This window comes from Clavelina lepadiformis, chromosome 7, assembly GCF_947623445.1.
Source record: "Clavelina lepadiformis chromosome 7, kaClaLepa1.1, whole genome shotgun sequence".
Classification (NCBI taxonomy): domain Eukaryota; kingdom Metazoa; phylum Chordata; class Ascidiacea; order Aplousobranchia; family Clavelinidae; genus Clavelina; species Clavelina lepadiformis.
The window spans coordinates 922,924-949,872 of record NC_135246.1 but is presented as its reverse complement, the minus strand read 5'-3'; the positions used below and the strand labels follow the sequence as shown (position 1 = coordinate 949,872).

The following is a 26,949-nucleotide window of genomic DNA, read 5'->3' as shown; positions in this document are numbered from 1 at the left end:
GAAAAAATGAAAATTACTTTAAATGTTAATTTAATTCAAAAAATGGTTGATGTACAATATTATATAGTTTAACCAGGACTATAAACCTGTGGAAGCATTTCATGATACATTTAGGTCTATGAGCTACATACAAAATATGGATTACATATATTTTTGATAGATTTCGTTCCAAGACAAGGTAAAATACAAATTAACCTTAAAGCAATTTTTAAAAGAACGTCAAGGATTTGCAAAAAGTGATTGTAGTTTGATCGGAATTTTTTTCATCATCGTTTTGTTTTCGATTCTATAAATAACAAAAAGCCTAGTGTTACAGCGCTAATGACAGAAATAGAGCCCACATGAGTATTTGCTTTACTGTATTGAAATATTTTGTTTTATTATCACTTCTTATTTTATTCTTAGTGTACTGTTAGGTAAGTTTATCATAAAATTGCAAACAAAATTATGTTTTATGGTTATACATAAAAAAAATCAAAAAACAGAAAATGTTTTGTAAATTCTGAAGTGTGTTAGTAAAAAAACACATAATTAACTGTTACAAATATCTACATATGTTTTTATGTAAGATATCATAAAAATGCATGTAATTTTAAGGTTTTTTTTACAGTGTAGGTGCCTACCTTTCTGGCATTTTGCCATTACTGCTACTAACCTTCTAGCTCTGAAAGATTTGACGAGTTTGGAATCAGCGAGCTTTCTAAGTTTGGTGGAGCGTTGATTACTTTCAAAAATGCGTTGTATTTAATGGGGAAGTTATCTATCGCTGCTCGTTTAAAATAACCTTTTGCATGCATTTTTTTTATACAAATTTTTTACAGTACGGTACAGTGCAAGTATTTACAAGTATGGTTGCGTTACGGTTGATAGGTAACAAAGGGAACTAGTTAGGTCTAGTTGTAATGTTTGCATTTGTTTGCATGTAGCCTAAAACTAACTTCCAGTTATTCCTTCAGATATACAAAACGTGCTTGTAAAGAAATCAATGTTTAGTCCACAAACACGCCTTAAAAAGGGAGCAGTAACAATTCATGCTAAACTTCCACTAGGTTCCTACAACGTTCTTTCTGGCATTAAGATTGTATTAGGATTAGATTAGGTTCTTTCGTTTACTACGAATTATTAGCATTCTAGCATTAGGATTAGGATTACATTCTAGCACGTTCTGATATAACGTTTAGAATGGCTTGCACATAAAACAGACGTACAATTATCCCTCATAGACTACTTACACACATATACGAAACGTGCTTGTAAAGAAATCAATATTCACTCCAAATAAACGTTTTATCATAAGCAGATGACTCGACTCCAGCTAAACTTGTACTAGGTTCTTACAACGCCCTCTCTAGCATCAAACACATACTACTACCTACCAACCTATTACTACCTACCAACCTACTACTACCTACCTACCTACTACTGACCTCCGGGTTCTCAACAATTTCTCGAGTTTGGGATAGGTGGAAGGCGAGGTTAGGTAAAGCATGGAGCGTTGATTACTCCCAAAATGAGCGCCATTACAGGTGAATGCTCCAAATCTATCCATGACTGCTCCTATAACATAACGTCACGCATGAGATCTTTTTCATTTATTATGGGCACAATTTGAAGTAGCAGACTAGAATCAATTATGAACTAAACTGTTGTATGTTTATCGGTGCTTACACCAAGGTAGGCTCGGCAGCCAGGCCTCAAGCTATAACTTACATTATCAAGTTAAGTCGTATCAGTCATGTTCATCAAACCCTAATCGTAAAGTATACATAGTTGCCACTTCACCAGAAACTTTTGTTTTACTTTTATGCTGAGTTGTTCTCTAAATATCGGTGAAAAAGTTAAACCCTTAACATTTAATTTTACTCATTTATGCCAAAGTTTTGCGAATATGACGCCACCATGGTGGTTTATTTTTTTAATGTAAAACCAAGGCAAAGTAGCGGAAAATTCTTTTCAAACATTTCATCAAACTTTCTTTATCATAAATTCAAGTTATTTGATGATTGACAGATGTAATTAACAAGCCTTATGTGTGTGAGTGTAGAGTGGCCGTAGATGTAAGTTGTTTAAACCCATAGTCAGAAAATAAATTTCCTGATTTTACTTTCATCAATCTAAGCAATAATGTCATCTTTCATTTAAATGTGTTTATTTATGCTTGTTTTCATTTATGATTTCTAACGTTCAATTTTTATTCGTTTATTTTTTATACCGACGAATATTTTGTTATATTATTACCAACCATTTATACCAACGAATATTTATGCTTTTTACGTAACATTTAGATTGCTAAAGAAAATTTATTAACTTGGAATACAATGGAATAACTTGCAAGCTCGATTTCTTAGAAGGTGATTGGATGCCTCAAGTCACTTTATAAAGCGTTAAATTACTCAATGGACTTGACGACAGTGCTAATGTATGGAAACTTGAGTAGGTTGACTTACAGTACATTCATATTATTACATTGTATGAAACTCATGTAGTGACTTGTTTTAGTTCATTTGCCTGCCTCTGTTAAGTGTCATGTTTGATCTGAAGCGAAAATGTTGAACTTAATTCAAGAAACAAACAAAGCGAACCTACAAATCTGCTCAATCAACAAAATATAGTGTGCTATATTATACTTTAACCGTCTAGTCATCGATCCAACGAGATACTATGACTAATTTTTATTTAGCTTTTTTTTGTCAGTCTGTAGAAAGTTTGAATAAGGTTATCGAAGTAACCAAACAATTAAAATCCTGAAAATTTGCTGAAACTGAACCAAAAAAGCCGCTATGTTTAAGTTCTAAATGATCATGCTTAAAGCGTCCTACTTTGTTTATCTTTGAGGTGGAAAATCAACCGAAACGCGATGAAATTTATGAGACATTTCATTTTCTAAAATTTGTAAGAAAGAGTCAAGTTAAACAAAATTGAATTCCATTCTTTGACTTCTGACTAGCGCGTGGTCAAAAATGAATTATAGCGTAAACCAGTATTGAAAGACCTTTTTATTGCAATCAAAAAGTTACTTCCACATACACAAGTTTTTGTTTAATTAACCATTATAGCTATTTTTAGTGCAGAATTTGGTTTAGGTGCGTGGCTACACATCGCTTACATCGCTTTATATTCCTGAAATTCCCTGATGCTGATGTCTTTGAGAGTACGTATATCTTCTTATGTGTTTTATTCTTGAATTAATAAATTCTATTGTATTTGAAAATATTATATGTGGGAAATAATTGATAGATAAACACGCAACTTCCGTAAAATCATTTAATCATTCCAGTTGTTATTCATAACAAAGTACTGTAATCTACAGCTAAATCACATCTTAATTAGGATGCTGCAGTGTGATTCATTGCATACGTTTAAAGTAGAGCATATGACGTCACGTAAGAAAACTCCTTGCAGAATGACAGTGAATAGAGTTGTCAATACAGAAATATGCTCTACTGGAAGTGGCAGCGTGGAAGAAGAGTAGGATTGATGGCATACGTTTAAGCTTAAACTACGTTTGTTTGTTGTTCGGTATTTTAATTTTCTTTTTTTGCAAATTTTCAAGTTTGTTGTTGTGGTCACGTCTTTTGGTCATATCTTTGTCGTTAGATGAAGGACTTGAAACAACATCGCCAAGAAAGCTAGTTGGAAGTAGTGTAAACACCATATTTAGTACATCTACATGATAAATAATGCTTGATATATGTTTATGTATTGTTGCAGGGTTTCTATGTCAGCATCTAAATAAAGTTCAAAATTTTCTCGGTTTAGCTCCGGAAATATCAAACTTGTTGTTAAATTGTTTAAGTTTAAGTTTAATTTTAACCTGGTTTTTTCTTTAATGTTTATTTAATCATTTATTCTTCTTTGAAATATGAGATGTATAATAATTGAAGATGCATCATTATCTAAAGTCGGTTGGAAGGAAAAAAACTTATCAAGTGGGTTATAGCTGGACTACGAATAGCCTAAAATTTCGAAAATCTGTCACTGCGTTAGTGATGCAAGGTTTAGAACTTATCTTCCAATTTTAAGGTGAATGCAACGGCTAAAACGAAAGTCAAACAGTTTCACCAAGTTCAATTCACCAGTTCAGTTCACCGGCGCTACCTTTACAATAAACTTGGGGAAGGCATTGAGATTGAGGCTGCGAAAAAACAACAAAGCCAAACAAATGGGGCTGGAAAATAAACAAACGATTTTAATAAAGGGGAAGTTGGAAAGCGAGATAAATAGTATGATTTGCGCAACTTAAGACTTATTTTTCGGTGTAGTGTGATTCATCCTTAGTGGTTATTCGTTGAGGTTAATGTACTCATCTTGTGTCCTATGTTTTGTGTTTATGATGATGTCGCCCAGCGTCGTATTAACTAAAGCAAGAATGATTTCAATCCGATGTGCGTGTAACGTAGTAGCGAAGTAGTTTGTTATTGTTTTGGTGTTTAGTGATTGCATGTCCATGCTAAGTTTTTACTTTTACGTTGGTTAAAAATTGTGACACATGAATCTTTTTATGGGAACGTGAGGCTTAAAGTGGACTTAAAATCCTTACAATATTTTGCTTTTGTGCCAATTACGTCACAGTTGGAGCTTGAAAATTTTTCTCTACTTGAGGTAAATGCTAAGCTATAACTCACTGAGCACGTGGTTATTGGCTATACTGGTAATTGAAGTAAAGACGTGAATGCTTCACTAATGTATGATTGGTCACGTTTTACATTTTCAGGCCAAAAATAGACATCGACCAAAAATCCAGCGACTCGCGGAGTGGTTTTCTATCCAAACCATTATCGCCAAACTTGATTCAAAAAACAGAAAGCAAGTAGAGCAATCAATAAACTAGGTTGAGAGACTGAACATGGGAGGATCTCAAACGCGCCCCGACGTGAGTCAGCAAAATAAGTCGACTGCTGGTAAGTTGTCCAATAAACTAAACATTCCTTATCCACATGCAAAGCTTTTTTTTGATTTTTGCCACGTTGCAATTACAGTCCTGAGCTACTATTGCTTCCATGATATTTGTTCAGCTTTTTATGTGAAACAGGTAGTACATGCGATTCTAAACACTCTTTAATGATACAAACAATTATTAGTATATTTTATGTGGTAAAGTTACTCACGTGAATTCATTAATTTGTGCGTCAAAATACTCAGTGACGTCAATATGACTAATTTATGCTTAAATCTCACAAATTAATTGACTCTTACGTGAAATGTCAAACTCTAAATCCATAAAGCAGTGCAAATGCAAAAAATGTGAGACATCTTTGCATTAACCTTGATTTGACTATGCTGTACACTGAAACGTGGAAATAATAAGATGTGCAGGAAACAGGTTTTTTAACTGACTTCATTGATTTGATTTTTCCTTTAAATTTATCTTAAAGAGCAGTTTTGATGAAATAAGATCACGACGTTTACTGTTTGCAGACCGTTTACTTTTTTAGATATAAGAACGCATGTCACGGTCATAGCATTTTGTCCAAGTGTTTCTTAGTTTTGTTTAATAAAATCCTAATTTTAGGAATCAATTTTATATAAATCTTATTTCTTATATAAAAAGCTCCCGATTTTTCTTCATTTCATGCAGGGCCAGTTGTTATAAAGGTTGTTCCTCAAATTTACTATGACCAGAGGCAGTATCAGGACAACAGAGAGTTTACTCAAACTGAAATCAAGGATTCCAAAGAAATAAACATAGGTGATGGCCAAAGTACTACCATCACTTGTCACAAAGGTAAAATGTTTAATTAAAGCAAAACAATAATTAATCGGTATTATTAAATGATTGTAATAATTAATCCATATCAAAAAATTTAAACGTGCAACACGCTTATGAATCTATTAAAGATCCAAGAATTAGACGGTTCGAATAAGATTATTCTGAACATGGTTGTGATCAATTAAATCAACAAGAATTTAAGTAACTCACCTTCTGTTCAAAATATTACCGCCATAAAATAAACAAGGCAATCTGATTTTACAGTATAAATACAGCACAGGTTGTCATATACGATATAAGATATAGGTTGTTTAACTCAACTACCATCCATTGTACCACTTAGAGAACGAAACCGAAGCAATGCGGTTGGTTGCGCACATCGTGCATTTACTGGCCACGCCCTTTTTTGTGTCTTCTCAAGCCGTTAAACACGTCTGCTATGATGACATATTAATCAAACATGTTTGTAGCTTATATAGAATTGGTGCGTCTTGTAAACTGAGAGGAAAAACCTCAAAGTAATAAAAGCGTTTGTTACACGTGAATTTCTTTTTGCTTGCAATAAACTAGGTCAAAATATATCTACACTCGAAGACCGGTACTTGACTGAGCAAGTCAGTCCAAAAGTGAAAACTGATGCAAAGTCAACAATTACTCGCAAAAACATTCCGGATGAAGGAACGGATGGCAAGAAAGAGAAACACGTCATGATCAGTTATAACTGGGATGATAAAATATTGGCTCTTAAAGTTAGTTGACGTTTGTAAATTCATAATAAATATATTTGTATATCGTAGGTAAATACCTGATTCGACAGCATACAACTTAGTTGTAGGTCAACGCATTGCGTCAGCCAAGAAAACGCTCGTAAATCCTATGACCAGTGATATTACGCAACCCAATTTAAGACATAAAAAGATGTTCGCAACTTTAACCGTGGGTATAGGGGCTGTGGTTAACATTTTATAAACAGTTAAGACTAGCTGCGTATCCATTTGCATCAAGTTGTTCCCGGGAAACATTAAACAAAAATTAATGAAATCATCGTAATTTGTGAGGTCATAATCCACTTAAAGAACATTGACCGCAAAAAGTAGATATGTTAAAACTATGCGATATTTTTACGAAGTGACTTGGAACCTAAACAGAAATGTCCTAATGTTTTCTTTATGTGGCAAAAAATTACATTAACACTGCGCAACCAACTGTTACTATGGTGTATTGATATTACTACTGTTGTTGTTGTTGTTACTGTGGTAAACGGAAAGCTTTATTTAAAACTAAAGGTGTATTGTGTTCATTACAAAATAATTTTTATACGAACACCTAGAATGCATAATCTCCTGCATAATATCATGAAAACTTTAAACAAATGACAAGCAGTGGCGCGTTAAGCAAATCATGTGAGCAGATCTTTCATCAAACGTAATGTAGATGTGGTATGTATGAGCGTTCCATGTCTCTTTCATTATTTTTCAAGAAACAACTTGAACAATTTTGAAACAACCAGCGCTTTTGTTCTATGCTCAGGAGTTTCACAAGACTCCGTCCAAGATGTAGAATTTAAAGCGTATTACCTGGATTTCTCATCCAAGTATTATATAACATCATGTAACGATGATATTACGTATTATGATATATAAGATAATACGATATAACCGAAAACTCTTGCTTTCAAATGCCAGACTGTCTTCCCATGTGAACCGTGACACTATCAGTGAAACCCAAGAAAGCAATTTATTTAATTAAACAGCCCCCACGACCCAGGTGCCAAAATATTGATAAGATTAGAACGCACAAAACGTGAGATAAACAACGATAATCACAATTAATCAACTAACACCAAAACACCGTAAAGTAATCATCGCACATCAAGTAGAGAATTGACACACCATTAAAACGGTAAAATATAAGTTACTATAAATAACACGTGAAATATTTTCGTTTATTTTTCACGCGGTTTTTCCATATGAGTGGGTCATTTGATGCTTTGCGATGATTTCACAAAAATTCCTTTTTCTGTTTTGTATTTTTATAGAAAGCGGTTTATGTTTTAGATACATGACAGGCTTGCGGATGCCGGCTACAATGTGTGGATTGACAAAGAGAAGATGGGCACACAGCTATACGAAAGCATGGCTCAAGCTGTAGAAAATTCTTCGCTGGTCCTAATGTTTTTGTCGGACAAATATGAACAAAGTGAAAACTGCCAAAGAGAAGGCAAATACGCTGGTGACTTGAAGAAGCCTATAATACCCATAGTTACCCAAGCAAACTACAAGATTAAAGGCTGGTCCGGTATGTAGTTGTTTGATTTTAAATCTTATTTTATTTGCTTTGTTCTGTACGAAAATAAATGGAGACATGCAGTACATTCAGAAATATGTTTGTGTTTATGCAACGAAATCACACGGTTTATTGCACAATTGCAAACTTCTTTGCATTTAAAAAACAAAGTAAAATGCTCTAACAGCAATACTGTATTTTGAAAAACTCAATAAGCATTGACTTCCAATTACAAAAAGAGCTTCCAGAACTGTCGTTTTGAGATTGTTTTTCTGAGACACATATCTTAGAATATATTTCTGAGATTGTTAAAGCGTGGAAAGTAACGAGCCTTTGAAGAAAGGATCTAGTTCAAAGTGTACCGTTCAGTAGTTGTAACTAGGGATGGGAAACCAAACTCGAATAGATTCGCCGAATATCGCCTTTATGGAAGATTTGGGGGAACACGAATACCAACAATGGCGAACCCGAATACAATGTTGCTTATAAATTTAATGACTTTCGTAAAAAATGATGATCTAGTTTCCGGAAGTTTGGTTGATTTAAACAGGTTGGTGATGATACCAACATGATGATGCGATATCTCGCAGACTAGTTCTCAGTCATTTTTGGATTGAACGAAAGTTGATGCTTAAAACTGAGCTACTTTGTTATAGTTTTCCTTTCCTACTAATTCCTTATAAGCATATTGACTGTCAAGCCAAAACAAGTGCTAGATTTATGTTAGGAAAAGTATGTGTTACGCACTGATAGCTATAACTATCAGGTATGCTTAATTTTGACAAAAACGTTTAAAGGAAGAAATATTAAAGCGAAGGGCAAGTCCAAAACCAAGTCGGCCTTAAATCAGAGTAGTCGCCAATAAATATATTATAGAAAGGATTTGTATTAATATGTAGTGGTTAAGCAGGTATTGCCATAAAAAATCGCAAAAATACGCACATCCATCGCTTAATTATGACAAAGTTAGTGATTCGTATTACGTCATAATGAAAGGAAATTGAGGATGACTCATTTGAATGAGTTATTTGGATCATATATGACTAGAATGTTTCGTGGATCGGACAACTAAAGAGTAATAGGTATAATTATTGCGTACTTAAGTGTATAATAAAAACATTATGCGTTCAATAAGCCTAAAATAGCTTTTCGTTGGTGTATTTGTTTTGGTTGATGTACAATAGATACCAACCAACTGTGCAGGGCAGTTTTGGCTAATGGGTCTAGTCTAGTCCGGTACCGGTAATTGCCATAACAAAGACTGCTTTACCAGTTCATATGCTGTCATTTATGACATTCCAATGCTGAAAACAACCATTGCCTGCTACAAATCAATTACCTATGGAGACGTATTCCATCAGAACCTCTTTAGCTAGCCAACCGCTACTATCATACCTTATACAAACCTTAGTCATCAAGCATGTTGTTTTTACATGGTAACGTCATAATGACGGCTCTCTCCATCATAATAGGAAGCTAAATTTGTGATACATTTTCGGTAACAACTGCTAACCACTAGATATTATTAAAAATCCTTTTCACCAGTATATATACTGACAAGTACTCCTTAATTTAAGGCAAAATTGTTTTTTGAATTTCTCCTCACTTTTAAAATAGCAAGAAAATATGAAAACTGTAGCATCTATACTTTAAACCTATATCCCATCTATAACCTATTTTAATCTATATACCTAACTATACTTTAAACTTTAAATTTGTGTATTACGTGACTTGTGGGTAAGCTTCAGCAACATACTGCAAGTGATATAACCTTAAATTTCAACACATATTTGCTTTGTAAATCCCAAAGAACATTTTCAGTTTTTCTGAAATAATTCTAACATTTTGGTACAATACGATTTCAATTTTCCTCAAGTTCAAGGATTTCGTGTATGTGTTGAAGTGGTCAGTTTTAAAAACCTTTCTTTCTTTTCTGGACGTCTACCTCGTGTTACTTTTTATAAACTACTTAGAATTTATTTTTTTCGTTACAATAGGTTTACTTACTGCTGGAAAGATATATCATGATTTTAGCCAGGGGTCATATGATGATAAATTCCAGGGACTATTGGACAAAATAAAAGGTAAAAACAACTTGTTGCTTTTGTTACTGTTCAAAATGTAGTTTTCGGATTTATTTCACAGATTATTTTGGAACGTAATTCTCATGCTTTCTTGGATTACACTAATTTTATAGATGGATCTTACACCAATTAGGAAATCTAATACGATCTCTATCTTATGCTAATGTTTTCATGCTTAGAGTTAAATTGGAACGAAGTTGGAAAACCACCAAATCCAACAAGAAATGTTTGCTCTTTGGTTACATCAGGTATTGTTTTTGTTTTATTTTACAAATTTTCTCTACAAATTACGTAAATAAAAACATATAATACCCGGCTTGTTTTATTTCTTTGTTGCTGGTTGTTGGTCAGAGCAAAATACCTGCAGTTTTTCTGTGCGGTCGATGCCCGACAGTCTGACTGTTTTTTAATGGCTTTAGCAAATTGTCAAGAATATTTTTCTCCGTTTAGTCTTCTTAATAAACTTTTCTTAATTCGAAGAAAAATTCTCAAAACATTTTAAACAGAAATATATGACAATGCTCAAACGCAATGTTGGTGGACCGTGTTGATAAATAATTTTTCATAACGCTCAAACTGGAAATATTTTCCAACATCTGAGGGTAAAAATTCCGATAAAATATCATGCAATAGATTTTTAGTTTTATTACTTCTCCGCTCTATTTTCTTTACGCAATCGTTAAAATTTGCAAATCGAATGAAATTGAAATAAAAGATTTTGACAAAAAGTTATGATAGCTCTGTTTCACGTTAAAATATGCTCATGTATATTCAGCTTTTATTTAAATTTAAAATAAAGTAACTGAAGTGCATTGATTGTTGTCCAGTGTTTTTAATGCTTTTGCTTGCATTGCAGAAGATAAAGCAATTATAGATCTTCTGCATTATCAAAGAAAATTTGAGCAACCAGAAGAAGTCCATCTTGAAGTTTCGTTTGAAAATGTTGATCCATCTTCAATTCCAAATGTTAATCCTCGTGTAGTGAAAGTGGACCTTTATTTACAGCAAATTCATCCTAAAAAATGGTACATTCCATCAATGGAAGTAACGAAACAGCATCAAGAAAACTTCAAGAAAGGCGAAGAAATATCTTTTAACAAGCTGGTTGAAGAAAAAAATAAACATCGATTTATTTTGGTGGTGGGGAACCCTGGATCTGGGAAAACAGTTTTCTACAAACGTTTATCCAAAAAATGCAATAATTGGCCCACTTACGTCAGCTTAAATTTTAAATTCACTGACATTGACTACAATGTCCCGCTTTCACTTCGTGAGCTTCTCATTGATAAGCCTTATTCAGGACTGTCTGACGGGACCAAAGATTTAGCTTGGGATTGGATCCGGGATAATCAGGAAAAGTGCATCTTGCTGATGGACGGTCTCGACCAAGTGAACTGGAGCTTTCCTCAAAAAGCGCTTCCAAAACTTAGCTATGAGGATAAAATGAGCGCATGTGAGCTAGTTGCTTGTATTTGGAATCGAACCTTTCTACCAGATGTTTTCGTTATAGTGACGTCGCGGCCACACTCTGCTCTTACCATCCCAAAGCCACTTCGGCCAGATGCCACATATTACCTTCACGATCTTTCTCCTGATGATGCCAAGCTTCTGTTTGTCTACTACACTGGAGCGAAAGATGACCGTTTATGGACCAAAATTGAAGTTGATGCCCCTCATCTCATAAATTTTTGTCTCAGCCCTCTGATAGTCCAGTTTGTGGCTAGAGCATGTTTGACTAAAGTCGGAATTTCTACTCCAGACATCACCTCACTCAGCAGAGTTTATATCACTGTATTTTCAGACTTGCAGTTTTGCAGCAATGTTCGGCTTGAATATCAAGATAACTTTACACGGAACATTCAAGGTCTTGCTAAAGTATCTTTTGAAGCAACAAAGAAGTCTACAGTGGTAATCAGTGAGCAGAAACTTTTACAAGAAGGGTTAGATGTAGAAACAGTCCAGGATCTTGTTATTGTCCATCACAGTCGTAAAGGTCCCAACTCAAGGATTATCAGAGGAAAACGTCAGATGCACTTCTCTCATCAGACAATACAAGAGTGTTTTGCTGCACTTTACATTTTGCTGAACATGAGTGTCGCTGAATTTCGAGATTTTACCACCAGCACACTCTTCTTAGATCATTGGTCAATGGTGAGACAGTTCACTTGTGGGCTTTTAGTTGACATTACATTAGAAACAGGTTAGTGTTTTAAACTGTGACAATGTATCTTCATTGGTATACTCTAACAATATATCTTTGCTTATTTTTTATTCAAATTTTTGAACCGTTTACATTGACGCTGTTGATGTCTTAAAGTTGACGAGGACTTTGATTGGATCCACAAAATGATTGAAGATCTTCAATTGCATGGAGGTAATTTAGTTCTCTTTAGTCTGGGCTAGAAAATTATGTGAAATCCCGATTGAAGTTCTGTAAATATAGTACTAAATTACAACAAAATATGTACACATGATTTTCAATTAATAAATCCTTTTGAAAAGGTATTAATTCTGTAACACCAAGCCTGTTTGTAAAGTGCATATATGTGCATGTGTTTAGCATGCAACGTTTTGACTATCTTTAAAAAATGACATACTAATGCTTATAGAAATAACATACTTAATCACTCTAAACAAAAAGCTACACAATTATTTATCAAGAACAGAGTGACAGTATCACCGGAATACATTGAAAATGATCTAAATAATTCCATCAAAATAATAACTTGACAATTTTTTAATCTTTAATAAAACTTTTCAATCAAATACGCTTTTGATGTTATTTTACCTTCGTGACGCGACACCTGATCGAAAGACACTTTATCGAACGACACTTAATCGAACGACAGTTTATCGAACGACACATAATCGAACGACAGCTGATCGAAACGACAGCTGATCGAACGACACTTTATCGAACCGACAGTTGATCAAACGACACTTTATCGAACCGACAGCTGATCAAAGCGACAGTTGATCGAATCGACTGTTGCTTCTCCCGCACACAGTCATAGCAAAACGTGGCGTACCGTTGCATTGTTTGCTGTAGAAAATTAAAATTTGGTGACTTTTCATAAAAAATGTTCAGCTATCTGTCCATGTTTGTTTGATAAAGTTAAATTTTGTAATTTTTGAGATATTGTGATATTTATATAATTTTGCTCTCTCTCCGCATTGAAGCGTATTACTCATTTACGCACCAATAACTTGACTAACTATTCTCTTTCGTTCTCTTCTCACAGCGGGGGCGCGGCGTAACAAGAAGAATTTCTAGAAATGTGTCACTTTTAGAAATACCTAATTTACACTAAATTCACTTTCTTTAGTTTTACAATTATGATGTATACAGGAAGCCAGATTATGTTTCTGCTAACATGTAAAAATCTCATCAGTCTACGACGCATAGTTTTCTAGTAATTAACGATTGCAAATGTGTGTGCGGAGTCGGCCACACCTAGTTTTTTAGTAAACTCGCGAGCCTGGTTAGGATAGGGTTAAAAGAACCACAATTTAACGAAACAACTGACGATATGCACTGTTAAAAGCACGACAACTGACGAAGTGCACATTTCAATCGCATTCATTTAATTACAAGTTGTGTGCAATTGCTCGAAGATAACTTTTTATGTCAATATTCGTTGAGTCATAATTTTCGACTATGCTCTTCAGCCGTTGGTTGACAGCGTCGTAGCGCCTCTTCCGAGGTGGGCCAGCAATTCCAGCACTCAATTGCTCAATAAACATTTCGTTGGAACCTTGTTCCCGCTTAATATTTTTGACGAGTCTGCGAAGCGTCGGATGGGATATTGAGACACGCTTGCTGAACGCATTGTGCCATCCTTCAATGCTATTATTCGTTCGTGGAAGGTCATCTTGAACCCGGTGGAAGACATTCCAACACCGGATAGGAAATAGAGGTTGACAAGTAGTTTCCAAGTAGTTTCCAATCCAAGTAGTTTCGAAATATTCAATGTATTCAGACAAGTGCTGCTCATCGTCGTCACTGAACGTGGCCAGGAAGTCCTCGAACCGTTGTACAACAAGAATTGAAAAAGCTGGGACAAAGACCACTTTCAAGAAGCTACTTTGTGTAAAAGTCAGGCAGCGATATGCCCCTTGCTATGAAATTTTGCCTTCAATTCCTTACTCTTTGTATCTATAACGACTAGTCTAGTCTACTGTACAGACAATCTCGTACTTAGTAATTCTAGTGAGTATTCTTGTGATATCTTATTAATATGTGGGCGGGCCGGCCACTATGCGAAATCGTCAACTTTATGCTACAAATCTAAAATATAGATATAAAATATAAATCGTCAACTTTATGACATATACATCACAATTCATTAATGTACACCATTACAAAGACCGCACATCACAATGGCTTATTGTTTCAATGTTTGAGAAACACGCAAAAATCTTGCTTGAACTGTCGGTTCGATAAAGTGTCGTTCGATCAACTGTCGGTTTGATCAACTATCGGTTCGATAAAGTGTCGTTCGATCAACTGTCGGTTCTATTAACTGTCGTTCGATAAAGTGTCTTTCGATCATCTGTCGTTTCGATCAGCTGTCGTTCGATAAAGTGTCGTTCGATAAAGTATCTTTCGATAAGGTGTCATAGTACCTTTTACCTTGACGGACTTAATCAAATAATTTTACGTTTTTTAGTGTCGATAATATTTCTTTGATGAAATTACTATCGTATGATATGATAATCCTATGGATATGAACATCCTTAAAATTAAGCTTGGGTACCACTGCTTTGGGGACAATTGAACGTTAGAAACAACATGGTGGTTAAATACAAACCTACAGTAAGTTCACGAATACCAAAATATTACTTCTTTACTCTCTAAAAAGTTCAGCAAAGAGCTTCTTGTCCAGTATTTTAGAAAAGTAAAACATGTCGATGTCGATGTTTATTTACTCAAGTATTACCGAAATCTCCGCATACCGAATTAATCCCACTAAATCGGGATAAAATGTCTACACACGGTCTTCACCTAAATTTTTTCCGGTTTCGATTCAACCAACCTATTATTAACACATTTCTGTAAACGCTTTATTGCAATAAATCCATAACTAAGGCAAATGTGATCAGTTTTGCACGTACAATTACATGGAACCTAAATATGTCAATTTTATAAAGAAGCGCTTTCAAAATTCAAAATTTCGTCTCTGTTATTGGTAGTTACTGGACCTGACAAGCTGTTAATTTTAATTATGCGCTGACAACCTTTATGATACAGATATTTGCAATATTACAATACAGTATAATACTTGATTTAACCCAAAACATTTGGTCTTTGTTTTGAAAAATTTGTTTTTGGACCAAATTCAAGAAACTTAATTCATCCCTACTGACTGTTCATACTAAATAGGATTAAACTTGAAATGCTATGACAAAATAGAAGATTGCAAGTTATTTTAAAACTGCAAGACAATTTTGTGGATAATAGGCTGCCAATATGATACGTCATTATAAAAGGATAGCGATTGTGGTATATCAAAGGCATATGTCATATGAGGAATGACAACGAATTGACGGCCTAAAGAAGTCTCGGTGACTATGTTCCTTATGACATGTATCACATCTGACAATACTAACCAAAACAATAATGGAATTTAATATAACAAAAATATTCTATTTATCGAAAATCCCATAAGATGACTAAATTTTTGAGCAGTATTTTATATTTCGAATCTTGGGCAAAATGAGTTCCATTTTAATGTTATGCAATAAACTATTCATGAGCTAAGTATAATTACTAACTAGGGGCTTATCAACTAAGTTATTCAATATACTGAGCAAAAAATAGCATAGACCGATGAGACCATATATAATTACTGTAAAACATCATTTTTTCGACAAACAAGTTTGATGTCAGATAGGCTTATGCATATGATAAAGAAGGACATAATTCACTGTTAGAAATAGATTCTTAACCCTTCCATGCTTACTTACAAACACCTTTGTTCAGAAATTTGGAATTCTTTGGTTTAACAGATTGAATCCAGTACAGTTTTTGTGAAATACATTTGAAGTGTATTTTTCTAACCATTTTTTGTGCTTTCAAATATTACAACATACACAAATGAAGCTTTTTTGCTGTAGATATTGCTAATAAAAGGAACATCTTGGCTGACGCCTTAACCTTAAAGCTGAAGCACTTCACGTATTTGGATTGGGATGACTGGCAAAAGGGTAAATGCATGCTGTAGAAGCAAATAACGATTGAAATGTACATCATGTAATAAGGTTTTAACAATCAACTGCTTATATTTAAAAAGTTATTTATTTATTGTCAAGTGTGATACTTCATTTTTATTTTGGATAATTATACTCTGATCTTTATGTATTTGTTGTGGCCTCACTAAAAGCGCTTTCTTTTTTATGTTTTGTTTTTATCTTTTTCGATCGCTCAGTGTAAAACTTTCAAAACAATTTAAACTCGTCTGAAATACTGTAAATAATGTTATCAACAGTTTAAGTTTTCCTTGACGATTGGTCCCTGTGTTCTTGATAGTTAGGATCACTTTCTGGAACTTTACGTTTATTTTCTGCATGGCTGCTTTGTTTTTATTTCCTGTAACCTACTGTAGTTCATTGCAATGAGGTATTAGTAACTCATATGTTTGTGTAGATGACAACAAACGGAGATATATTTCGCTCATGGTTGACACGGCTGAATGTGCAAACGATAAGTTGAATAGGAAAATCATAAAAGACTTTCCAGGAGATCTGAACCTGGGGTATACACAAATCAACTCGTCCTCGACTATTATCTTGAGCAAGCTTTTATCTGAGCAAAGGAACAATTTAGTAGAACTTGATTTGACCAAATGTTTCTCCACTCCTCATGATGTCAAACGTCTAATTTCAGCCATCGTGGAAATGCAGGGAAAGGTTTGTAAAATTATTGCGGTTAATTTGCACTCAGTATTGTATTTCTTGAATTTGCAGCGGATCATACCAGCAAGGTTTGTTGCCTTTACTTTGCAGTGTGGAAAAAATACAAGGTTTAATTTCTTTCCGAAACGTAAAAGTATTTTTTAATACTATATAATATACATAAGAGTTGCTTGTCTATGGGTTTTGTTTTCTTCTTTCAAATACGAAAACTCAGAACCTTGATAAGTACCTTAGCTTATATTAACTACAGAAGACAATCGTAAATCTAAATTAATTTCAAAAAGATCGATTCCTTAGGCTAAATGCGAACTGTGTTTATAATTAGTCGCGCATATTTTAGGTTCTCGGGGCAAACGGAAGTGACAAAATTATTGCAAAGTTATTCAAAGTATTTAATATTCCTTGAATTAGTTAAAAAGTCGCTGGAAATAGTAAACAGCTTTATTTATTATCCGGTTTTCACCGTAATTACTTTTCTCAAACGGCGTAGTTTAATTTAAAAAATATTAAATGGTAGGTTAAGCATCTTAACATCAGTTACAACATACTATCGGAGATTCCTACAGAATCCTTCTTTGCAAAAATTGAAGTGTGGCTGGAAATGCGATTGTGCTTTTCTTATTATAATGGCAAAAGAAAGTTGATGCGAGATGCAAACGAAGCAGAAAGATTCAAAATTCAAAAAATTTTAAACCAGCTGGAAAACTCGGTAAAAACTAATGCCTTGTGTTGTTTTTGAGAAAAGGAACGGCGGTTGATCATTTTTTTTTGTTTTTACAGAAATTGAAGGTACATGTTGCTGGTTTCGACTTTGATGACAATTTCATCATACTTCATCGATCAGATTAAATTTACATAATAAGTGTAGGTTTGGCGGCAATTACACAAGATATTCGTGATCACGTTTGCATAAAATAATTTGTTCTTATATAAAATTATGTGATTTTATTTCAGTAATAACCTGTGTAAATCTCGTTTTCATGCTTTTCAAAAAATAAAAACTTCACTGGTACCAACTGATGGGAATTTTGACCTTTGAACTTTTTGACACGGAAACTTTCGTTTACCGACAAGTTTGTACAATGTACAACTCTTACTTGTGCTAAAAAGACACAAAGTTGAAAATATGTGTTGGTATAATTTATATCTGTGCATCAATAGAGTAGAGCTGCTTTTAACAACGTCTATATCACAAACACTACAATCGAATTTTCTACTTGTGTATCGTAACAGTATTATACTGGTATTACATAGACATTTTTTGTTTGTACTGGCTCACACTGTTAGTATATCATATGCTTGTTTCCAAACTGTTACACTAAATTGTAAATAAAATTGTGATATTTTCTTTGAAGCTCATTTATTAATGCTTTTTGTGTAACTTTTACTTTTACCGTTCTCCAATTGGAGATTACTTTATAGTTTGTCTTCTTTGTGGTCAATGTGTTTTTTAAGAATGTTTTGAGGATCAAAATGTCTCTCCAACAGCCCTACAAAGCTTGTTACTATACAGGAAAAGATTTGCGATTATTCTTCAAAGGCGAGGTCTTGCGATTATTCTTGGAGGTCGCCGACGTAAAACCTTATTATAAAAATGACCTTTTTCTTGTACTTGCTGTGCTGATACTTTTAAGACAGAATATTATTTGTGTGAAAGAGGATACATAAACAAAATTCAGCCAAGTTTTTCAAATCGTTGGGAATCCGGCAGTTAGGGGCATATCTCAAATTATATGGTCCGGTGTGAGAAGTAACAACTCTAGTTTCTGTGATAATGTTTTGATGGTTGGTATAAAGGCCACATAAAGCACATTTACCGCCTGGTTTTGATACCCCTGGTGTATTGTTTGGTTTTAATCTTCCATGTGCGTTGATTGACGTCTTAAATCTTGTTGACGAGTCAATTACTGTATTCAATTTAAGTATTTAATTCAATTACTGCGTATTCAATTACTTTCGACTCCAGAGTTTTTGGAAAACTAGATGTGGGGGAAATTTCCATGAGTTTATCTGAATCTTTTGTAAAATCTTCTTCTGCTTCGCCATAGGTTATTCCCCTGAAAACTAGGGTTAAATTGCCGATCTATGGCAGTTGGTTTGACATACTTTCTAGTATTAATTTCTGTAAGGTATGATGTAAAACACCCCAGAATTTAAGTCATTTGTAAGTTGTGGTCCTTCAAGTTTATCATTTGTATGTTTTGGATGAAAGTTGGTGTCTTTTAACCGATGGAAAATCAAATGGTGTTATCAATAAATATTGTGAAATGAATTTCTTGTTTAAACGTTTTCAACGTGGGGAGGACATAATGAAGGCTAAAATGTAATGTAACATAAACCGAATAAGCTGAGTGATTGTCTCCAACAATCCCATGTTTGGGAAAATTGGTTGTTGTGTTTTACGATAACCTTGTGTAAACGAAGTAAGCAGAACATGGTAAACGAAGTAAGTGCGTCTATAAAGGGTCTCTGCTTATGTTAGGATACAAATCGCATACGTAGCAGTAGCTACGCGATAAAACCGCATATGCTGTAGCAGCAACCAACTGAAAATTATACATTTTTAATCCGACTTACGCTAATGTACGTTTTGCAAATTGGCGGGAAGCCACAGTTTCGTTACACGACCTTGCTCCTTGTCCGATAGACTATACTTTAAGTATAGTAACTATAACTATAACTATAATTATACTGTACTATAACAATACTTATAGTTATATGTAGCTATACTATACTTTAACTGCCTAGTCACCAACTCAATGAGACACTATGTCTAATTTATATTTAGCTTTTTTCTTTGTCACTCATTAGACAGTTTCAATAAGGTTATCAAAGTAACCAAACAATTAAAACCCTGAAAAATTTCCCCAGCAAATAATTGAGAACAGGCAACCAGATAAATACATTTTACTACAGAAAGAACCACATATGAAGGCTGATCTATACTAAGCTGCAGAACATTTGTTCCAGTGTTTGTGCTTGCAGAAACAAAATAAATTGCTTTCTACTGCGCTTGGCTTAAACACTAGCACTTTTATGGCACGTGTTTAACCTTAAACGGATGATGTTTGTTCTTTAGTTTTAAGGTTTTCTAAAAAAATGATGCAACTAAATAAAATCTGGTGTCGAGTTGTCAAACGTTGCCAGGTAAGAGCTCAGATAAAGAAGTAAATATTCCAAATACCCACAGCAGACTTTTTAATAATAGAAACCTGGGTTATCTTTCATGGCTTTCATCTGCCTGCGTAGAGTAAATAGCATTAATATTAAATTGACATTTCAATAGAAGCTGTGCACTGTCCTATGACGTAACCACAGCTTTATTTCGTCTATGCTGACGTGTCTGATCCTCCAATATTAGCACAGAAACGAATTTACTGATCTTATCAACTTGGTATTTTGCTAACACCACTAATAACTAATAACACCACTAATAACGCACTCCTTGAAATCTTCTATACTTGTTTGCGACTGTGCCTACAACAAAAAACTGAAATCGTTGCATGTGTGTATCGTCACACAGTATTGTAAGAAGAGCGGAAGAGCGAACAAATTCATTCGATCCATCAACACATTCTTGTTTACCATTGAGAACTGAAGACTTGGAATCGATTTCAGATTTCCTACCTTTGTTGTACAGTGGTACCTGTTGGAAGAATTTTTTTGATGAATTCCATCATCACAATTTTTCTTACCATCACATTTTTGTAAGATGTCGATGCTATCCTTTTAACCAGCTTTGCATTGAACACGCTTCGGACAGTTTCTTTCATCAAATCCTTCAGAGCAGTTTGTGTCTTGCAAGTACTTCCATGCCTCATCAATGTAACCGTCACAATATCGATCTCTCATCGGGAAGTAATTGCGGCAAGTAATATTACAAAATGCAGGAGGATTAGGACACGATTTGCACTCATCAGAGAAGTGCAGGCATTCTGGTCTTCCATCCCACAGGAACAGCAAGTGTGTCGCCCTGTTTGTTCTTGCAATTCATTAAATCTTTGTCAACTTGCAAAGAAGGCAAAGAATTAGAAGCGTCATTTGATTCAATGCTCCAAAATTTAAAAAAGTTGCATTGCGATGACCCAGAGAAGATATTCAAACACTCCGACAAAGATGGATTTTCGCAGAGACATTCGTCTGAAAGGTCGAAACAATCAATGACACCATCACAGACTTGCTTAGGCGAGATGATCAGGCGATTGTCCAGACACTTAAAGCAATGAAAGGAGCCATCACTGCCAAAACAAATATCAGAATTATCGTAACATTGTGAAATGTCGTCGTATAGATTCCATTGACGAAGGAAGCATAGAATTGTTGAGAACTTGGCAGAACATTTAAATCCAGGTTGAAAGTATTTCATCAGTTCTGTCACTGCAGTTCTCCTTTCCATTGCAGAAGTTTTGATTCAAGGTTATGGATTGGTCAGTGCACTGGAATATTCGGTTCGGGTTGCTAGTTGAAGTTTTTTAAACAGAACAGAAAGAAAAACAAACCGTATCAGTCATGTTACAATCATACTTACTGTAATGAAAATGCCTTTGTTAACTCGCCTCGTTTTATCTTAATTATTTCTTGTGTTTTGTTTCTGCTTCGAGCAAGTGTGTTTCTCTTCGTTGTAGACTGACTATTTCACGGTTTTCATTGTGAGAAACGAACATCTTTTGAGCTGTGAGGTTGTGTTGCTTTTCTTATAGTTATTCTATTAGAATCAGACGAATGATTTTACGTTTAATAAAGCTAAGCATAACGGCATCATTTAGTACAATTTATTAAACGCAATTTGTAGGCTAACAATAACATGTCTAAAACAAGTGCACTGAAACCTGCCAAGCTAGAAGTTGACATCAACTGTGAAACCGCCAGCAAACTATGGAAACATTGGAAAAGAACGTTTGATAACTTCCTACCTGAACTTGCACGAGAACAGTCCCATAGCTCTTATCAACAAACTGCAACTATTGACGAACTTTGTCTCCGCGGAGATATTTAAATTCATAGAAGATTTCAATACATACGACTCTGCTGTTAAAATCTTGCAGAATTTACTTGTCAAGAAACCGAACGAAATCTTTGCTCGCCACTTATTGGCAACTAGAAAGCAGCAACCAAGCGAGTCCCCAACGCAGTTTATGCAAACGTTACAAATATTCAGCAAAAACTGCCAGTGAAAAGATGTTACTGCGGAACAATATCGCAAAGAACTCTGTAGAGATGCATTTATTTACGGTCTCTCATCTCCCTCAATCCGTCAAAGACTTCCAGAAAATACGACCTTTTCTCTCGAATCAGCAGTAGATCAAGCAAACGCATTAGACATGGCGATCAAGAACATGCTCATCGGCCTCCAAAAACCCGCAAAGTTTTCATCTCAGAAATGAAATAAAGGATCAGCTTAACGAGACAACGACGTACATCGCAGCTTCCTTCAAGAAGAAAAAGTGCTATTTCTGCGGTTAAGAATTCCATGTGAGGAAATCTTGTCCAGCGTGACATCTCACGTGCAACAAATGTGGGAAAATTGGACATTTCCTGAAGGTATGTAAAAGTAAATACCCTTCGAAAACTGTCGCTACAGTAGCAAAAGCTACACCGACCTTGTGTGCCATTTATCCGCACAACCTACTTGAAGCGGCGCTAATGATATCAATACGTGATCAAAACCTATGCGCTCTGGTTGACTCTGGAAGTTCCGATAACTACATCAATGCCGTCACCGCAAAATCACGGAATCTTCCAATAACCCCAACACGTCAAGAAGTATCTATGGCACAAAGCAGCTTAAGATGTACAATGTTAGGTTCCTGCGCAACCGACATTGTCGTTAACAACCGCAAACACGAAAACGTTCAACTAGGTGTCATGGACAACTCATGCAGCGACGTGATCTTAGGCCAAGCATTCCAGAAACGGTATAATCGGCACGTAATCAAATATGGTGGTAGTAAGGAAGACTTTACCCTATCCAAACCTATAGTCTGCTCCTTACCAGCGGCCACTATTGCAACTGAAACCTTGTTTCCACAGTTACCAAAATCTTGCAAACCTATTGCAGTCAAATCACGGCGGTATAGCAAACCCGATGAACAATTTATTCGAGAAGAAATCAAAAAATGCAAGATGATGGTGTAATTGAACTCAGTCGGTCTCCGTGGCGAGCACAGATAGTAGTTGTTCGCACTGAAGGAAAAACCCGAATGTGTGTGGACTACTCGCAAACGATTAACCTTTACACTCACGTAGATGCATATCCATTTCCAAGAATAGATGACCTGATAACTAAACTTGCAAAGTACTCCGTCTTCTCAAAATTCGATTTGAAATCCACATATCATCAGTTCCCCATATTAGAAACCGGCCGTGTCTACACAGCGTTCGAAGCTGACGGCAAGTTATGGCAATACAAAAGAATTCCGTATGGCGTCACAAACGGAGGGATCAACTTCCAGAGAGCAATTGACCGTATCATTGATGACGAAAATCTGAACTACGTTTTTGCATACCAAGATGATGTCACGGTCTGCGGCAGGACACAACAAGAACATGACGATAAAGTCCAAAAACTGCTAACCGTATTCAAACGCAGAAACTTAACATTCAATGAAAGCAAGACTGTCAAATCGGTTTCGCAAATCAATGTTCTTAGTTAACAAGTCCAAAACAAAACAATCAAACCAGATCCTGACCGACTACAGCCCCTTCAAGAATATCCTCTTCCACAGAACAAAAAGGCTCTACAAAAGGCCTTCTTGGCTTCCTGTCTTATTATTCGAAGTGGATTCCACGGTTTTCCGACAAGTTGAAACCACTAACGACAGTCCAGTCCTTTCCCCTCAGTGAAGATGCCGAGCAAGCGTTTCACCAGCTTATAAGGGAACTGGCCACCACCTCGTTACAGTCCATTGATGAGACTACGCCATTTGTTGTCGAGTGCGACGCTTCAGATGTTGCTTTATCAGCATCTCTAAATCACGGTGGACGATCGGTCACTTTTATGTCACGTATGTTGCGCGGAAGTGAATTAAAGTATCCCGCTATAGAAAAAGAAGCGACTGCAATCATCAAAGCTAGTCGGAAATGGAAGGATCTTTTACAACGCCAAAACTTCGAGCTAATAACTGACCAACGATCTGTAGCTTAAATGCTTGACAATCGTCGTCGCACGAAAATCAAAAACAATAAAATTCACACTTGGCGTTTGGAACTTGCCTGTCTTAATTACTCAATTCGCTACCGTCCTGGAAAAATGAACCCGGTCGAAGACTGTCTCTCAAGAACAACTAGCGCCTCTATCAATCAACCAACTCAACTAGAAGACATCCATAATAACCTGGGCCATCCTTTGTGTCACCAGAATGTTGCACTTTATTCGCATGAAGAACTTACCCTTTTCAACCGACGAAATACGGAAGGTATGTTCGAACTGTAAGATACGCGCCGAAAATAAACCAAGATTTTACAGAAATTTCCAGACGGCGTTAATAAAAGCTACAAAGCCAATGGAACGAACTAGCATCGACTTCAAAGAACCGATACTTCATCGTCTAAGAACAAGTATATCTTAACCATAATCGATGAGTACTCACGATTTCCGTTCGCTGTGCCGTGTCCAAATTTGAACTCGAAAACAGTGATTCAAGGTCTGAATCAACTGTTTACCCTCACTGGATTACCCAGTTATATTCACTCTGACCGTGGACCCTCTCTTATTTCACACAAACTTCGCACTCACCTTCGAAACTTGGGAATAGCAACAAGTTCATCAACCCCATATCACCCCACTGGAAATTCCCAAGTGGAGAGATACAACGGTATCATCTGGAAAACAGTTACGCTAATACTCAAGTCAAGGAAACTTCCATTATCCCAGTGGGACCTACTGTTACCTGAAGCGTTACATTCCATAAGGTCGCTGCTCTGCACGGCATCAAACGTGACACCTCACCAAAGATTTTTCTCCTTTGACCGACGCTCTACCTCGGGACCTTCAATACCATCGTGGCTGATCGCTCCCAATAAAGTGTACCTCCGACGTTTTGTACGCAACAGCAAATACGATCCCTTGGTAGACGAACTTGAATTGATAGATACGAATCCAACGTACGCACGGTTTGACAGCCAGACGGACAAGAATCTACAGTGTCCTTGAACTACCTTTCACCATGCCCTCAAGAAGCGCCAAACAGCGATGAAATACCCGTCACAGAAGAATTTATAAGAAACCCTTTACCAAACAATGAAGTTCCAAACGATGCCCCTTTCGTGGACGAACCAGAAATACAAAACATGCCGATAGAAAGAAATCTTCGCCGATCAAACCGAACCAACAAAGGGATACTTCCAGCTCGTTATGGTGAACAGTGAAATATTTCGAATGTAATTTGTGTTAACTTTCAGTACGTGTACGATACGCGTTCAGTATTTGTTATCTTGAGTACGTGCTTACTGCAAGCCCAAGCTAATGTATAATATGAAGTCCATTATTACAACCACAGTAATTAGACCAAATTTATTATAAGCCAGGTGAAAATGTAATGAAAATGCCTTTGTTAACTCGCCTCGTTTTATCTTAATTATTTCTTGTGCTTTGTTTCTGCTTCGAGCAAGTGTGTTTCTCTTCGTTGTAGACAACGACTACACCACGGTTTATATTGTGACAAACGAACATCTTTTGAGCTGTGAGGTTGTGTTGTGTTGCTTATCCTTATTCTATTATTTCAGACGATTGATTTTACGTTTAACAAAGCTAAGTATAACGGCATCATATAGTATACTCGCCTATCACTTACAGTTACACTGTTAGCCATTTTGTTGCATCAAAGTCAACTGGTTCAAGACGTGCTTTTGCCCATCATAAAAGCGAACGTTCCCAAAATATGAGTATTTCGGCGATATCGTTTTTGTGTTGTCAGTGCCATGTCATGTTTTCTTAAGATTAGATTTTCTGGTGAAAGAAAGTTTTGTAAGCTTAAGTAATGTAGCGATTGAGTTGATCTGGTTTACTAAAGGTCTGGCCAACTCGTTCCTCAGCAAGTGATAAAAGTTCTGATGTTTTATAGCGCTAAGCTACGTTAGTTTTATATTTGTGGTAGTTTTCATAGTTGTTTCGGACAATATGGCAATTTAATGCCGTCAGTTTGTTTGCTAAACCAAGTTAGGTTGTATAACCCAACATTAGACATCTTACCAGTGTTCACCTGTAGTCAAACATATACGATCAAATATCTTCGACTTACAATGTGCTGCGCTGATGTTTAACTTCAACCAATTGTATGGTGATACCGTCATGTGTGCGATGTAGAATAGAGCTGCAGACCTAGCATTTAAGCTTGGAATTTATAGCTTAGTAAATAAAACGGATCCCATCACAGATGACGGAGATCCGGCCGCGACACAGTCGTAAATAATGAGCTTTTGTGTAAAGCTGTTTGTCTTCTACTAAATTGCCTTTTATGACGAAATAACTTTTGTGACGTATTTAATGGGCTTTGGGTGCTTGCGTCAAATGACTATTTTGAACGCAATAAAATAATAGGGACAGTAGGGAAAAATAGAAACATGTTGCAACCTGCCCATCACACCCTTCCTAACTTATCGTATATCACCACAACCCTCCAAACACCTGCCCAGCTTGTGAGCAAAGAAAGTGCCAGTGTTGTGTATCATGGCTAATAGCATGGCCTCTACATTCCACTGCCTTGCTTGGCTTCGAGTCCAAAACCCTACTTCTTTCTACTCACAATCTCACTTTGAAATAGAAATGACGTCAAACAAGGAAGTGAGCAACTTGATGAGTGACGATGCAGGTTTAAGTTGACATTAAAGTAATTACGCGCTACTAAGGAGTAGCACCAGCAAAAATAGCGCCTAGTTTTAGCTGTGTGCTATGAGGGCAAATACATGGCCGCTAACCTCCACTGGAAATTGGCTAAATATTATATGACATGGAAA

The 26,949-nt window shown here is 35.7% G+C and overlaps 1 protein-coding gene across 2 annotated transcripts; it reads left to right on the top strand.

The window, feature by feature from the left end:
- The first annotated feature begins 3,876 nt into the window (after nucleotides 1–3,876).
- Nucleotides 3,877–18,470, top strand: LOC143465263 (uncharacterized). 2 transcript variants are annotated; one of them, XM_076963469.1, is made up of 14 exons: nucleotides 3,877–3,929; nucleotides 4,024–4,602; nucleotides 4,715–4,901; nucleotides 5,579–5,725; nucleotides 6,281–6,459; nucleotides 7,768–8,008; nucleotides 9,994–10,080; nucleotides 10,260–10,328; nucleotides 10,937–12,280; nucleotides 12,398–12,454; nucleotides 16,198–16,287; nucleotides 16,727–16,989; nucleotides 17,513–17,704; nucleotides 17,776–18,470. In XM_076963469.1, exons 3-14 carry the CDS (start codon nucleotides 4,847–4,849, stop codon nucleotides 17,842–17,844), a joined length of 2,793 nt encoding a protein of 930 aa, XP_076819584.1. In that variant the 5' UTR covers nucleotides 3,877–3,929; nucleotides 4,024–4,602; nucleotides 4,715–4,846; the 3' UTR covers nucleotides 17,845–18,470. The 2 variants fall into 2 exon arrangements, with proteins under 2 accessions (XP_076819584.1, XP_076819585.1); XM_076963470.1 differs by lacking the exon at nucleotides 6,281–6,459.
- The last annotated feature ends 8,479 nt before the right edge of the window (nucleotides 18,471–26,949 follow it).

Bases quoted from the DNA above. Each gene is read 5' to 3' on its own strand.
- LOC143465263 (XM_076963469.1), top strand. From the start codon at position 4,847: ATGGGAGGATCTCAAACGCGCCCCGACGTGAGTCAGCAAAATAAGTCG. The intron at 4,902-5,578 runs GTAAGTTGTCCA...CATTTCATGCAG, and splicing joins GCAAAATAAGTCGACTGCTG to GGCCAGTTGTTATAAAGGTT. The intron at 16,288-16,726 runs GTAAATGCATGC...ATGTTTGTGTAG, and splicing joins TTGGGATGACTGGCAAAAGG to ATGACAACAAACGGAGATAT.